This window comes from Notolepis coatsorum (genome assembly GCF_963971535.1).
Source record: "Notolepis coatsorum genome assembly, chromosome: 7".
Taxonomy (NCBI): Eukaryota; Metazoa; Chordata; class Actinopteri; order Aulopiformes; family Paralepididae; genus Notolepis; species Notolepis coatsorum.
In genome coordinates this window covers 69,883,037-69,897,245 of record NC_140171.1, presented here as the reverse complement: position 1 = coordinate 69,897,245, position 14,209 = coordinate 69,883,037, and the positions used below count along the sequence as shown (strand labels likewise).

Here is a 14,209-nt window from a genome sequence, read left to right as displayed (position 1 = left end):
GTGTGTGTAATTACCTAGAGTGCTGACACAGCTGGAGCCTATACTGTAGATCGTAGGGGTTCTTGGGAGATAAAGACAGGAGAGCTGAGCCTAGCAGTCCCATCTGGCTCTCGTACGGCACATTTCACACTCTCCTTCCCCGCGCAGCGATTGGGAGGGGCCTACCGGCAGCATCGATAGTCTCATTTGCTATTAAGGAACTGCTTCATCAATCCTATTTCAGTCAGGAACGCACTCCTCATAAAAAATGAACGATTAGAGCAGTAAATGACTATGCGGTTTTATGTAGCGGATAGGCTCTGCTCTCAAGATGCTCATATGCTGTATTATTTCTCTCTTGTGAAGCTATTTTGTCTTTGAACACCCTGTTCGATGAGTACATCTATATTGGCAACAACAACAAAAGAAATATCTGCATGTCTTATAGACCTTGTATCCAGGGCACGAAACAAACTTTTTCATCAACTGCCTATAGCGACCGTTTGTATTCAGAATTTCAAACGATGGCCAATTTCATTTCTTAGCTGCCATTAGTTTCAAGAAGAGAACAGGTTGATTGAAGACAAGCTGGCTAATGTCACCTACCAAAGTGGGTAGTAGAGCCAACAGCTTCACCAGACATACCCAGCCATTAGCGTGTGACTAGCGTTACCTGGCCGAGTTTGAATAGTGATTATAGAGTCGAGGTTGGTACAGTTAAAACATATCCTAATTAAATATCCTATCTCCTACTGGATAAACAACAACATCCTGGTCCTCGCCTACAAAGCCCTACACCAACTTCTCCCCATATCCCACTGACCTCCTCTCTCCCTATCGACCCTCTCGATCCCTTAGCCGGCCTTATCTCCAACCACAACCCCAAGTCCAGCCTTTACAGTTTTGGGGACAGAGCCTTCTTTCTTCTTCTTCCATTAATAATAATAATAATAATAATAATAATAATAATAATAATAATAATAATAATAATAATAATTAATAATAATAATAATAATAATAATAATAATAATAATAATAATAATATGACATGTACAATCTCCAGTACCAATGGGAGGATGCACAACTTCACAGTGGGGCCTTCATTATGTTTTCTGGACTGCATTGCTAGTCCCGAGTCAGGATACTAGGATAATCTGCTTGGTAACTCTCGTACTCTTGGTAAGTCTCACCTGTTTGCCCTCCAGTGTATACAGCCTCTTCACCGCCCCAGAATCCAGCTTGATGGCATCGGTGATGTCGGTGAGCACCTGGGTCGAAGGAGTGTGCCGTTTTCTTGTTGAGCAGGATGCGCACGGGCCTTGCGCGGCTTCACCCCGCTGCGGATGACGGTGACCAGCTTGGGCTTGATGAAGTCCTTGGGCTCGCGCTGCGGCATCAGAGCGCTGAGGGAGGAGAGGGAGCGCGTCTTGCTGCCCACCGACCAGTTGGGGTTGGTGTTCTTTATGTAGTCCACGCGGCGGAACGCTTCGTTGGAGGCACACACATAGCTCTCGCCTGGAGGGAGGAGAAGAGACGGTCGTGTGTGTCTAAACGTCACTGTGTCAATTCTAAACGTCAACCTTTTGACCAATATGTGTGTATATAATGAAATACGATATGCATTACAAACAGAGCTCAAACTCAAGTCATGTGACGTACTGTAAACCAAAACCACAAGAGGAGAGGGAGAAGTCTGGTGATTATTTAGAAGGGGTGTGTGTTTATAATTCTGTTACTGCCATTCTGTTCAACTCAGAGAGGAAGTGAGAGAGAGAGAGAGAGAGAGAGAGAGAGAGAGAGAGAGAAAGGGGCAAGGCCCAAGATCAATTGACTCACTCTTCCTCAGGACCACCGTAATGGTTTGCAACACAGTAGAAATACATTACAGTCTCTGTATTCTGCTCAAGTAAACAACCTCTATCAGGGAGCTGATTTCGAGGAATGAATAAGAACACAGGACAGAGAGGCTCTCTCATCAGAGCACTCTGCAGGGGACTGACAGCACGGCTACATTGTATGACTGAGAAGAGTATATAGCATAGGAAATTGATACATAGGAAATAGCTTCAAGCAGATCAATAAACATCAAAGAGAAATCCCCTTTGTGTAAACATGTTTCTCCCAATAGCTACACCTACTGATTTTATAAGTGACATGGTTGCTTAGTTCTGAGGCTGATCATGACTGATTCATGCGCATATATATAACCAGCACAGAATCCTACCATTCAATAGAAATGTTATCACAGTCTATTCACGTGTTACTGGGCCCACTAAACCTGCAACAAAAACCTGAATTTAACAAATCATTTCAGCAGTTGTTAACTTTACAGGTTTACACAGAAAGAAACACGCCTAAGCTATTCATCTTTGCTTATCTGATCTGTGTCAAGACAAAATAACTGTGAGACAATGAGCGAGGCAGCCTTACAATATGTCCCATGATAGCTGGCTTTATTAAGCTACCAATTAACCAAAGGCTAATTAACTGGCTGGGACGCAGCTGGGAGGGATGCTAAGAGCTGAAGATTGTGACAAAATGTAACTGGGGCTGCCATCAATCCGGGGACACTGGCAGAATAGTGAGGTGACAAGTCTGTCCCCTGGGGAACGGGAGGCTCAGATTGAGGTCTCCCCAAGGACCCTCCACTGGCCACAGGCCTTGTGTGGGAAACAGCTGAGGTCGCCTTGAACAAGGCTCTTTACAAACCCAGCTGCTCTCTGCAGGGTGCTGTAACCGTGAACACTCGTCATTAGTCATTAAGATAATAGATTGATGATCAATCACGCGATAAAAATCACAAAGAATGAGGGTCAGAGATACCTGAAAAGAGTCACCAAAAGGATAACAAAGAGATAAGATAAGGCCGCTGATTAGTCAAAGAAAAGAAAAGAAATACATATTAATTGCAATGGAACGAGGCTGCATTTTATTCAAAGCTAATGCTGAGTAATATGGCCAGCACATGACTGTCAATTTATTTATTTTATTTATTTTTGTTTGCCATCAGCCAAATGAGCAAATACTGGACAATGCTCAGTTGGGGACAAACAAACCTCAGAGATTCCAAGTGTAAAAACATAACCCACGAGGGTGATTTGTGAGTGAACACAATCTTGTCTTGTCTTATAAAGTTTAAAAAGGAATTATTTTGTGTCACACAGGTCCAGTGAGGGGTTTCTGAATGCACACACTGAATCCTCACCTCCTGGGACTAGATCACTCACAAAACGCTTTCTAATGCTTCGTAAGGCAAGGTCATGGGAAGGTTTTATTGATGCACAAGTCCCCTCCATGAATTACATTACTACACTTCAGTTTGGAATCTGAAGTTTGATTTTAATGATAGGGAATGGCGTCTAGAAATTAGGAAAATAAATAAATAAATAAATAAAACAATCAGCATCAAACTGAGAAGAATGGGTAACAGCCAGTACTCTCTGGAGCACATTATAAACTGTGTTGCCTCACAGATCATGCAGCATCCACTGCCTCCCCTGTTTTCAGTTCTACCAACACAGCACTTCAGGCCTGACTGCTGGTCCACTGATGACAATCAGTAATCCCGTCCCAGCGATGGTCACAAGAGAACAGTGCTTGATTGGGTTTCCACACAAAAGGCTCCCCAATCAATGGCTGCAGACTGCTGAGCAGTGCAGTAAATGTTCCCCCCTCTCTCTTTCTGCCCATTAGATAGCTGTGTAAACAAAGACAAGACACTGGTGCTTGTCCTGCCAATACTGTGCTGTGCATCTCCAGTCAGAGGGAGCTGAGCGCACACATGTTTGTCTTTCGGATATTGTGATACCCGGGTCACAACAGAGTTCTCTATTTCTTCATCACAGTTAGTCTGACATCACCAGACATATCTTCTCCACACTTTGTTTTAGGGCTGAGCCAGCGCAGGAGAAAGGTCTGGCTGAACACAACTGAGCAACTTCCAAATTAGTGCCAGGGGAGAAATACTTTTTCCACTTTTTCTAAGTTTTCCATGAGTAGCTTTGAGTTTGTTTTGTTTGCGAGGCTTGTAAGGTTCTAACTTAGAGATGGAGATTTTGAAATAGTCGGTCTATGACAGGCATATATATATATGCACGGTCAACATCCTGCAAGTCAGACTACATCACATTAGACGAGGATGCTCTCGCTGACAAAACAAGTTGTCAAAGTAAAAGTGCGGAGTGGAGTTCTGGAGGTGAGGATCTCCTTGGCCTTGTGTAAAGACTCCCTGTAAGTAGAACACTTTATTGATCATTGTTGGTTTGAGAGTGCAGAGGAAAAAGCACACAGGGACAAGGTTATTATGACGTATATACTTTTTTTGTATACTCTTCAGTAGATGTCCCATACCCTTGTTTAAATAATGTACCAATGGTCTTGATACAGTATTGGGTTAATTTATGTCCCTGACACCTATTTCTAGGTGAAATACAACAAGAAATAACCCATCATGGTTCAGCAGCTGGAGAGTAGTATGCAACAGTTCCACACTGCACCAAAACAACCAAAACTAGTAGTGATGCTATGCGGCTGTCTCATCAGGCGCTGGCCTAAATCTTCCCCCACAGCCAGCCTCTCTGGAGATAGGGCAGAGAAAATTAATGTAGTGCAGAGACTCTCAAGATTTGGGCAGGTTGTTGCGATGAAAATAGCCACAAGTACACAAGAGGACGTAGTGCCTGCAGTGAGAGCTGGCCAATGGCTGTGGCTCCTGAGTGGTGGTGCAATGGCCGAGAGATAACCTTTAACATAACAAGAGGATTGTGACAGAGCAGACAGCAGACTGTAGTAGCTCTACTAATGAAGATTAACTTATTACTGGGGTCATTCCTGTGTCACTACAGGAGAATACACTACAATACACACACTCACGTACGCACGCAAATAACCGATCACACTTCACTTCACAACCACTCCTCTGTCTCACAAGGTGTCCCCAAGGTTCTGTACTCTGCCCACTCATTTTCATCATGTACAGAATTCCCTCTCGGCCAGATTCTCTGCCATTTCAAACTGGACACTCGGATATACCTTAGCACTAAATCCCCCTACAACCCACATCTCTCTCACATTGACTCCTGCCTGTCTGCAATAAACGCCTGGATGCAACACATTATTTTTTACCAAACTCAGTGTTGAGAGACAGTGACAAAACTGAACTCCTCCTTATCGGCTCCAAGTTCAGCCTCAGCAGAATCAACAGCCCAACACTCACAATTGACTCACACTGTCTGCCCTTCCTCCCAGGCATGCAACCTTGGCGTGATCCTTGATCCCACCCTCTCTTCCTCGAGCCCCATGTCTGCCAAATTGTCAAAACCTCTTTCAACAACCTTCGAAATATTGCAAAGATCAGTCCCTCTCTCACACACCCGGCTGCTGAAACACTGATCCACAGCTTCATCTCCTCCCGTATTGACTGCTGCAACTCACTCCTCTATGGCATCAGTGCTGCTCCATCAATAGACTCAAACTGGTCCAGAACGCATCTGCCGGACTTCTGACTGCCAGCAATCCTGGCACCACAGTCCTAAAAGACCTCCACTGGCTTCCTGTCTCCCACTGGATCAACTACAACATCCCGGTCTTCACCTACAAAGCCCTTCACCAACTGGCCCCTCCATATCTCACTGACCTCCTGTCCCGCTACCAACCCTCTCTGTCCCTCAGATCCACCGGTCTGGAACTCTCTCCCCCAAGACATTAGAGTCTCAGAGTCCTGCACAGTTTTCCAATCTTCTCCATTGCCTTCTCTTAGCCCCCCCCCAACCATCCATCCTTGTGTTTGTGTTACACTAGTCTGTTTGTCTCACTACCTCACCCCTTAGTGTAAAGCGACTTTGAGTTCTAGAAAAAGCACTATACAAATCACATTTATTATTATTATTATTATTATTTAATTTTAAAATATATGTGAGATCCACTGACCCTATACAAATCCTACCATCTCCTCCACAATTTATACAACTTTTGCATGGTAAAGTAGAATAATACAACTTATTTTTACCCAGTTCCTCAAACCATTTCTATAACATCCAACAACATATTTGCAATGTTATCAAAACCCACATAGCTTGCTCTAGAACAGGAGCAGCAAACAGGAGCACATTGGCGAGGGGGAGGGAGAGCTTCCATCTCTCATGCCCCAAGGGTGGGATGATCACTCTAAAAGGTCCGTTTTAACAGTCAATGAACCCTGCATCATCAACACACTCTCACTCACTCACCTCACACATAACCCCAACACACACTCTCATTTGCACACACACACCCCTAACACACACTCTCATTTGCACACCGCACACACACACTCTCATTTGCACACACATACAATATACATGTATATAATATGCAATATACAAGTGAGCGCACACACACACACACACACACACACACACACACACACACACACACACACACACACACACACACACACACACACACACACACACACACACACACACACACACACACACACACACACACACACACACACACACACACACACACACACACACACACACACACACACACACACACACACACACACACACACACACACACACACACACACACACACACACACACACACACAGGAGTGGGTGTACTATAGGGAGGTGGTGGTAGTGGAGGAGGTGGGTATACTATAGGGAGGTGGTGGTAGTGGAGGAGGTGGGTGTACTATAAGGAGGTGGTGGTAGTGGAGGAGGTGGGTGTACTATAAGGAGGTGGTGGTAGTGGAGGAGGTGGGTGTACTATAAGGAGGTGGTGGTAGTGGAGGAGGTGGGTGTACAATAGGGAGGTGGTGGTAGTGGAGGAGGTGGGTGTACTATAGGGAGGTGGTGGTAGTGGCGGAGGTGGGTGTACTATAAGGAGGTGGTGGTAGTGGAGGAGGTGGGTGTACTATAGGGAGGTGGTGGTAGTGGAGGAGGTGGGTATACTATAGGGAGGTGGTGGTAGTGGAGGAGGTGGGTGTACTATAAGGAGGTGGTGGTAGTGGAGGAGGTGGGTGTACAATAGGGAGGTGGTGGTAGTGGAGGAGGTGGGTGTACTATAGGGAGGTGGTGGTAGTGGAGGAGGTGGGTGTACAATAGGGAGGTGGTGGTAGTGGAGGAGGTGGGTGTACTATAGGGAGGTGGTGGTAGTGGAGGAGGTGAGTGTACTATAGGGAGGTGGTGGTAGTGGAGGAGGTGAGTGTACTATAGGGAGGTGGTGGTAGTGGCGGAGGTGGGTGTACTATAGGGAGGTGGTGGTAGTGGCGGAGGTGGGTGTACTATAAGGAGGTGGTGGTAGTGGAGGAGGTGGGTGTACTACTGAAGGGAGGTAGACTGTGGCCTCCTCTTCTATATGTCAGTGGGTATAGGTGGAGGGGGTAGTACATGAGATGAGGTGGTTTGCTCCTGCCTGTATATACCATGTGCCCATACCCTCTATTACACCACTGGAGAAATACAGTACACTAGGACGTGGTCATCATGCCTTGGTCAAGAAGGTCTACTTTCCTGATCTTGTCTCTTTCTGGTATTGGATATATCAGGCCTATACCCGACTAGAGGTCACGGCCTCAGCCAGCTAATCACCCAACCCACACGTGTATGTGAATCAACTCAGACTACCATTGACCTCATTCTGACCTCTGACAAGTCCAAGATCTCCAATAAAGGGGTTACAGCATGCGGGTTAAGCGATCATTATATGATATGATATTCTGTACCCGCAAAAAGCTAAGACAAAAGGCCGGCTGTCACAAAACAGTCACATCTAGGGACCTCAAAACCTACTCTAGCGAGGCCTTTAACCTAGAACTGGAGAGCCTGGACTGGTCAGAAGAGCTCAGTGGTACACTAGTTGAAGAAACATGGCTTGGTTTCAAAACCAAATTCTCAACAGTACTAAACGACATGGCCCCCCTAAGAACCACCAGGGTAAGAAATCGCGCTGAGCTGTGGATGCACTCCGAAATATTGACCACTATGAAAACCAGAGACAAAAAATGCTCTGAGTTTCATAAAAGTCAGTCAAAGCTTACCAAAAGCTTGAGCAGTGAACTCCAAGTCCACGTGACTGAACTCAAACTGCAAAGAAACAGACTAAAAATTACGTAAACTCCATGATCAAAACTGCAAAAAAGAATTTCATCAATGACAAAACTGAGGAAAACAAAAATAAACCCTGTGAACTTTGGAAATTACTCAATAATCAACTACAGTAGGCTGCAGTAAAAAACGTAAAACCAGATTTTCAAACATAAACATAAAGACGGACAACACGCTCATCACAGACAAGCTGGATGTGGCCAATTACTTAAAGATTTTCTTCACAAACATAGCCACAACACTGGTAAATAAACTACCCTCCCACTCAGGCCATTTTGGGGTAGAACACATCATAGCCTAGTACTACAATAACCTAGGGGTCCGCAAAAACGATTTCAAACTAGAAATGGTAACAACAGCTGAGGAGATACTGAAAAAACTGAGCGCCCTCCAACCTAACAAGGCCACTGGCCATGACAATATCCCCTCCAAATTCCTCAGAGACTCAGCAGCCGCCATCACCCCAGTCATCACTAGGGCTGTCTTAAATACTTCGAAGCTTCGTTCGATGGCACAAGCTTCGAACATTAAAAAAAAAATCAAAAAAAAAAAAAAAAAAAAAAAGATAAAGATAAATTCTTTTTCAGCGTTTTTTTTTCAATTTTTTTTTTTTACTTCGATTTGTGTGTGTGTGTGTGTGCGTGTGCGTGTGTGTGTGAGAACTACCCATCCCAGTTAGGACAGCCGAATCCCGTCCAATCTTTCGCCGTCGACTAAAGACTCACTTCTTCAACCATTATCTGAAATGATTAAAATAAAAAATAAAAATCTAACCGTGACTAACCTTACTGTCATGCACTTTTCCTAATAAACTAACCTACACTGTAACACGCAACACTTTGATAAACATTGTTACTCAGCTGATAGAGTTGTACCCTTCTTGCTGTCTTGTCGTACAGAACTTGTAAGTCGCTTTGGATAAAAGCGTCAGCTAAATGACTAAATGTAAATGTATGTGTGTGTGTGTGTGTGTGTGTGTGTGTGTGTGTGTGTGTGTGTGTGTGTGTGTGTGTGTGTGTGTGTGTGTGTGTGTGTGTGTGTGTGTGCGTGCGTGCACGCGCATGGGGCCATTGGGTGGGGCCGGGGGACAAATACACTGGAGGAAAGTAACCCAGCTCAGCACTGCCCAAATTATATCATCACTATTGCCTGTTTGAAGGATATCATCCTCAAATACATATACACCTACATGCCTTGTAGAATTCCACACATAAGAAAGAAAGATACTGGGATGAATAAACAAAATAGGAAATAAATTTTAGATAAGGTGCTACTGAGATGTTTTGGTGAGTTCTTTGTTTTTTTGTGGAAGTTGCCCTTCTTAAAAATGCATGAACATTCACTGATAATTGGTCTGTAGTGGAGTCTACAAGGTCTACATTGCCGGACCATGTAGAATCCGGACCTTGTAGACTGACATAATTCTGTGCATAGTTTAGTCTACACAGGCCATATTTCAAATAATCAAAATCTTACTTCATTCATCTTAAACATTATTGATTTGGGGGACTGGTAGTTCCCATGAAATCTGAAGTTGTTCAAACGACAACAGCGATCCACCTTGAATTAAATCACACAGCCGAGTGAAACCTTGTTGGCTCAGTCACGAAAGGGGCTACTTAATTAATTAATCCAACCCACTTTATTTATAGAGCACATTTAAAAACAACAAAGTTTATGAAAGTGCTGTACAAGTCCCACAACATAAGATAAAAAAAAAAATAAAAAAAAAATAAATAAAAATATTTTTCTTTATTTTTTTTTATTTTTTTTGACGCTTCGAATTAAAATCGAAGCTCGGCCCCGAAGCTTCGATTGCCAAAAAAAGCTTTGAAGGTCAGCCCTAGTCATCACACAAATAATAAACCTCTCCATAAAACAGGGACACGTACCCAAAGACTTCAAAATTGCAAGAGTAACCCCCCTGCACAAAAAGGGCAGCAAATTAGACCCAGGCAACTACCGCCCTGTTTCTATTCTTACCTCCATCTCGAAAGTCATGGAAAAAATAGTATACGAACAGGTCGAAAAAAGTACCTTGCGGAAAAAAATGTAATCTACAAATTCACTCCCTTCTGATTGACAAGCTAAAAGCAATTGGTTTTGATAGTCTATCAGTGAGCCTGGATGCAATCCTACCTGGAGGGGAGAGAACAGATGGTGGAGGTAAACGGTACCCTACCCCCCCCCCCCTCCCAGTGAGCTGTGGTGTTCCACAAGGAAGCATACTAGGACCGCTACTGTTCCTAATTTATGCAAATGACATGTCGTCAGCTTGTGACTGCAACTTGTTCCTATTCGCAGACGACTCAGCCCTGCTGGTCTCTGGCAAGAACAAGTTACAGGTTGAAAAAACCCTCAGCTCGGAACTAGGCAGAATCTGCACCTGGCTTGGTGATAACAAACTATCATTACACCTGGGTAAAACAGAGTCCATTTTCTTCGGTTCAAATAACAAACTCAATAAGACCGACGGCTTCTCAGTTACAGTGGGTGACAATATTGTCACAAGGAAAGATGAAATTACATACCTGGGTTCATGTTTGTCCAATCACCCTAATGATGAAATAATTATCTATAGTTATTAGTAAATTATTAATTATTTATTATTAATTATTATTATTATTATTATTATTATTATTATTATTATTATTATTATTATTAGTAAGTTATTAGTAAATAGTTATCTATAATTATCCTAATTTATGCAAATGACATGTTGTCAGCTTGTGACTGCAACTTGTTCTTGTTTGCGGACGACTACTCAGCCCTGCTGGTCTCTGACAAGAACAAGTTACAGGTTGAAAAAGCCCTCAGCTCGGAACTAGGCAAAATCTGCATATGGCTCGCCGACAACAAACTATCATTACACATGGGCAAAACAGAGTCCATACTCTTCGGTTCAAATAACAAACTCAGCAAGACCGACGGCTTCTCGGTTACAGTGGGTGACAATATTGTTACAAGGAAAGCTGAAATTACCTACCTAGGTTCCATCCTAGAGGCTAATCTTTCCTGTGACAAAATGGCATCCAATGTAATAAAAAAAGTCAACCAACGAACTCGATTCTTGTACCGGATCTCCTCTCTGGTAAACAAGAATACCCTGAAGACTCTGGCAGTCCTCATTCAAGGGTACTACGACTATGCTTGCACCTCATGGTACCAAAGCACCTCAAAGGCACTAAAAAACAAATTACAAACATCTCAAAACAAGCTAGTCAGACTACTGCTTGACCCGACTCCTAGAACCCACCTCACCCTCCCCACTTTGACAACCTAGGATGGCTTAGAGTAGACGACAGAGTAAAGCAACTTGCAATGGGCCTGGTCTACAAGATACACTACGCGTATCGAAACTGGCCCCTACAAATGTCTTAACCCAGTTGTACAGTAAATTACCAAGTATGGCTTTGTCAGTATTCCAATGTACAGAGTACAGTGTCCGTCCCGTCCCCTCCAATGTACAGCCCCCACCCACCCAACCTCCTCCAATGTACAGTTTCTACGTCAAATGTATATACACTCTTTTTCTGGACACTTTTTGTATCACAAACAGTACTGTATTTGCAAATCTGATATGTCATAAATGTATAGATGTAGCAGTACTGTCTATCTTTATGTCATGTATTTCATGTTATGATGAATTGAAAATGGGGGACCCTGATGTAAACAAGACGAAAGTCTTTCTCTGGTCTGCATCCCCTTAACAATTGTATGTATTGAGCTGTACTGTACTGTACCCATTCTGCAATCTGTTAATAAACTTTTCAATCAATCAATCAATCAATCAATCAATCAATCAATCGTCAGTTCAGAGAAAGTAATGGATCTGAACTCGGTAGCTGATCAATATTCAAAACTTAAGACTTTGAGTATAGTGAAACAACAGTGAAAGGTGTTGTTAATGCTTCCTATAGTTAGAAGTGGAAATTACATTTAAAGTTAGGCCACAAGTCTGAAATGGTTTGGGTGGGGGGTTGGGCACTACGTTCACAGTGCTGTAATGCATGTTGTATAAAAGTGTCGATCGGATGCTCAAAGTGAACAATAAGCATGAGGTAGTTGAAAAAAAAAAAAAAAAAAATGTAAGAAAGAAAAAAAAAATTGTAGCTATAGCCTATAGCTATAGGGCAAAACATACTCCTAAATTGAATACATTATTTATTACAGTAGCTTTCATTCTGCAACCTGAAATTGCCTATAAATCCAATATGAGTCAGTCATATTCGATATGGTCATATTGATTATCTCTCATGATGTATGCTTACAGGGGACTGCCGGGGGTTAACATGAATGACCTTACCCTCCGTCATCTCGTCCAGGCTGGTGACCCTCTTGCCTCCGTCCAGTGTGTATAAAGTCCGGACTCCCTGAGGAAGGTGCACATTGTCCGACAGGGATCGGGTGAGTTCCATAAGCAAAGCGTCCAATGACCTAAAACGGTCGCTGGACACGGCGTAAACCAAACCCTTGAAGTATTTGTCCCCATTTCGGTAAAAGCGCACTTTCTTGGCTCTCTTCTCCGACGTGAGAGACTGCAGTGTGCGCGTCCGGTAGAAGCTGCAGTGCGCGCTGTGCGCCGGGCTGGGTACCAGACCGTTACCTCTGGAGCCGGACTGGGACAAGGAGGAGCCGTTGGCCCGCGATGATGACCGGTGCGTCTTGTCCCGTTCCTCAAAATGTTCAAATTCAATACTTCTGCTTAGAGACATGTTTATCTCTTTGATGCGAACTCCCCGAATGGAAGGAGACCCTTCGTATAGGCGAGACCCTGCGTTCAGCCTGCTGTAAAACAATGCCTTGGTAACCGGGGACTAGGAGGGATGATACACGTATGATTCTTCTTCCCGAACGGTTACAATGTTGAAATGTCCCACTTGCAGCCACAACTTGAAATATTGTATTTTGGCCACTCGCGTATTAAAACACAAGGCGAGAGGGAGATCAATAAATCCGCGTAGCGTACAGTACAATAATATTCCAAGCGGCACAGCAGAATTATCCGGTTGAAAAGATGGCAAGTGATAGGCAGCTTTGTGTGAGAGACATTGCAGTCAACATGCAGGAACCCCCCACACACAGAGACACACACACACAAACAAAAAACACACGAAGAACCTAACAAAATTGAATGTGTGCCGCAAAAGCCGCAAGTCTCCTTCTTTTCACATCCTTTCTCCAGCCGGTCGCTTGCTCTGAAACACGAGCACCAGAGAGCTGTCAAATCAACGGGACTGGGAGGGAGGGAGGGGAGTCTCATCCGCCGCAGGGTCCTAACGCTAAACAATTGTTCTTCAAATTGTGTGGGGGGCCTGAACAATGACGTGTTTACACTCTAGTGAAGTGTGGAAATGCATTATATGGGGCATTCTCCATCTGCTACTTCAATGACACAGTTGAATAATGACATGGAGCTTGAAGTAGGTTCTGTTTTGAAGATGACAAACTGTTCAATTATTGGCCTTCGTGGCGTGGATATTGGCCTACTATGTTCAACACATGCATGTACTTTTGATGAGAAACAATAGAGCAATACTTGAATAGACAGACTGATATAGGCTGGCTGGCTGGTTGGATGAGTGAGTGAGTGAGTGAGTGAGTGAGTGAGTGAGTGAGTGAGTGAGTGAGTGAGTGAGTGAGTGAGTGAGTGACAGACAGACAGATGCCAAGTGACTTGGCCCATGCCGGCAGTATGTCAGTGTGTAGTAGGGTGGCGTGTAGCTTTATGCCAAGCAAGCAGTGCAAAAATTTACCGTAGTGGCATGCAGTAATGCGCCTTTCATTTTCGCGGAAATAGGCTGTCTATTGCCATTCTCTTTGACAAACTCTAACCTTAACCAGCTCCTTAACAGCGCCTAAACTTAACCGTTCTAACCTTAACCAACTCCGAAACAATGCCTAACCTTAACCTTAACCATAGAAATTATATTGCCATTCTCTTTGACAAACTCTAACCTTAACCAGCTCCTTAACAGCGCCTAAACTTAACCGTTCTAACCTTAACCAACTCCGAAACAATGCCTAACCTTAATCGGCGAAAGAATACACGTTAAAAAAAAATCACGTTAAAAAATATTTTTGATGGGATTCGAACTCGCCAGCAAACAAGCCATAGGATCCACAGGCATGTG

At 43.7% G+C, this 14,209-nt stretch overlaps 2 protein-coding genes across 2 annotated transcripts in view; one reads left to right on the top strand and one right to left on the bottom strand.

The window, feature by feature from the left end:
* Positions 1–180, top strand: part of LOC311232571 (serine/threonine-protein kinase DCLK2-like) — a gene marked incomplete at its 3' end in the record, with an annotated part of 13,737 nt that extends 13,557 nt beyond the window's left edge. Inside the window, exon 3 of the mRNA XM_084319432.1 lies at positions 148–180. Within this exon, the coding sequence (XP_084175558.1) occupies positions 148–180 (33 nt within the window). The remainder of the gene's footprint in view (positions 1–147) is intronic.
* LOC311231345 (serine/threonine-protein kinase DCLK2-like) overlaps positions 1–12,790 on the bottom strand; it is a gene marked incomplete at its 5' end in the record, with an annotated part of 196,107 nt that extends 183,317 nt beyond the window's left edge. The window contains 4 exon segments of the mRNA XM_084317901.1: positions 1,170–1,250; positions 1,252–1,293; positions 1,295–1,494; positions 12,382–12,790. Of these exon segments, the coding sequence (XP_084174027.1) occupies positions 1,170–1,250; positions 1,252–1,293; positions 1,295–1,494; positions 12,382–12,790 (732 nt within the window).
* Between the last annotated feature and the right edge of the window lie 1,419 nt (positions 12,791–14,209).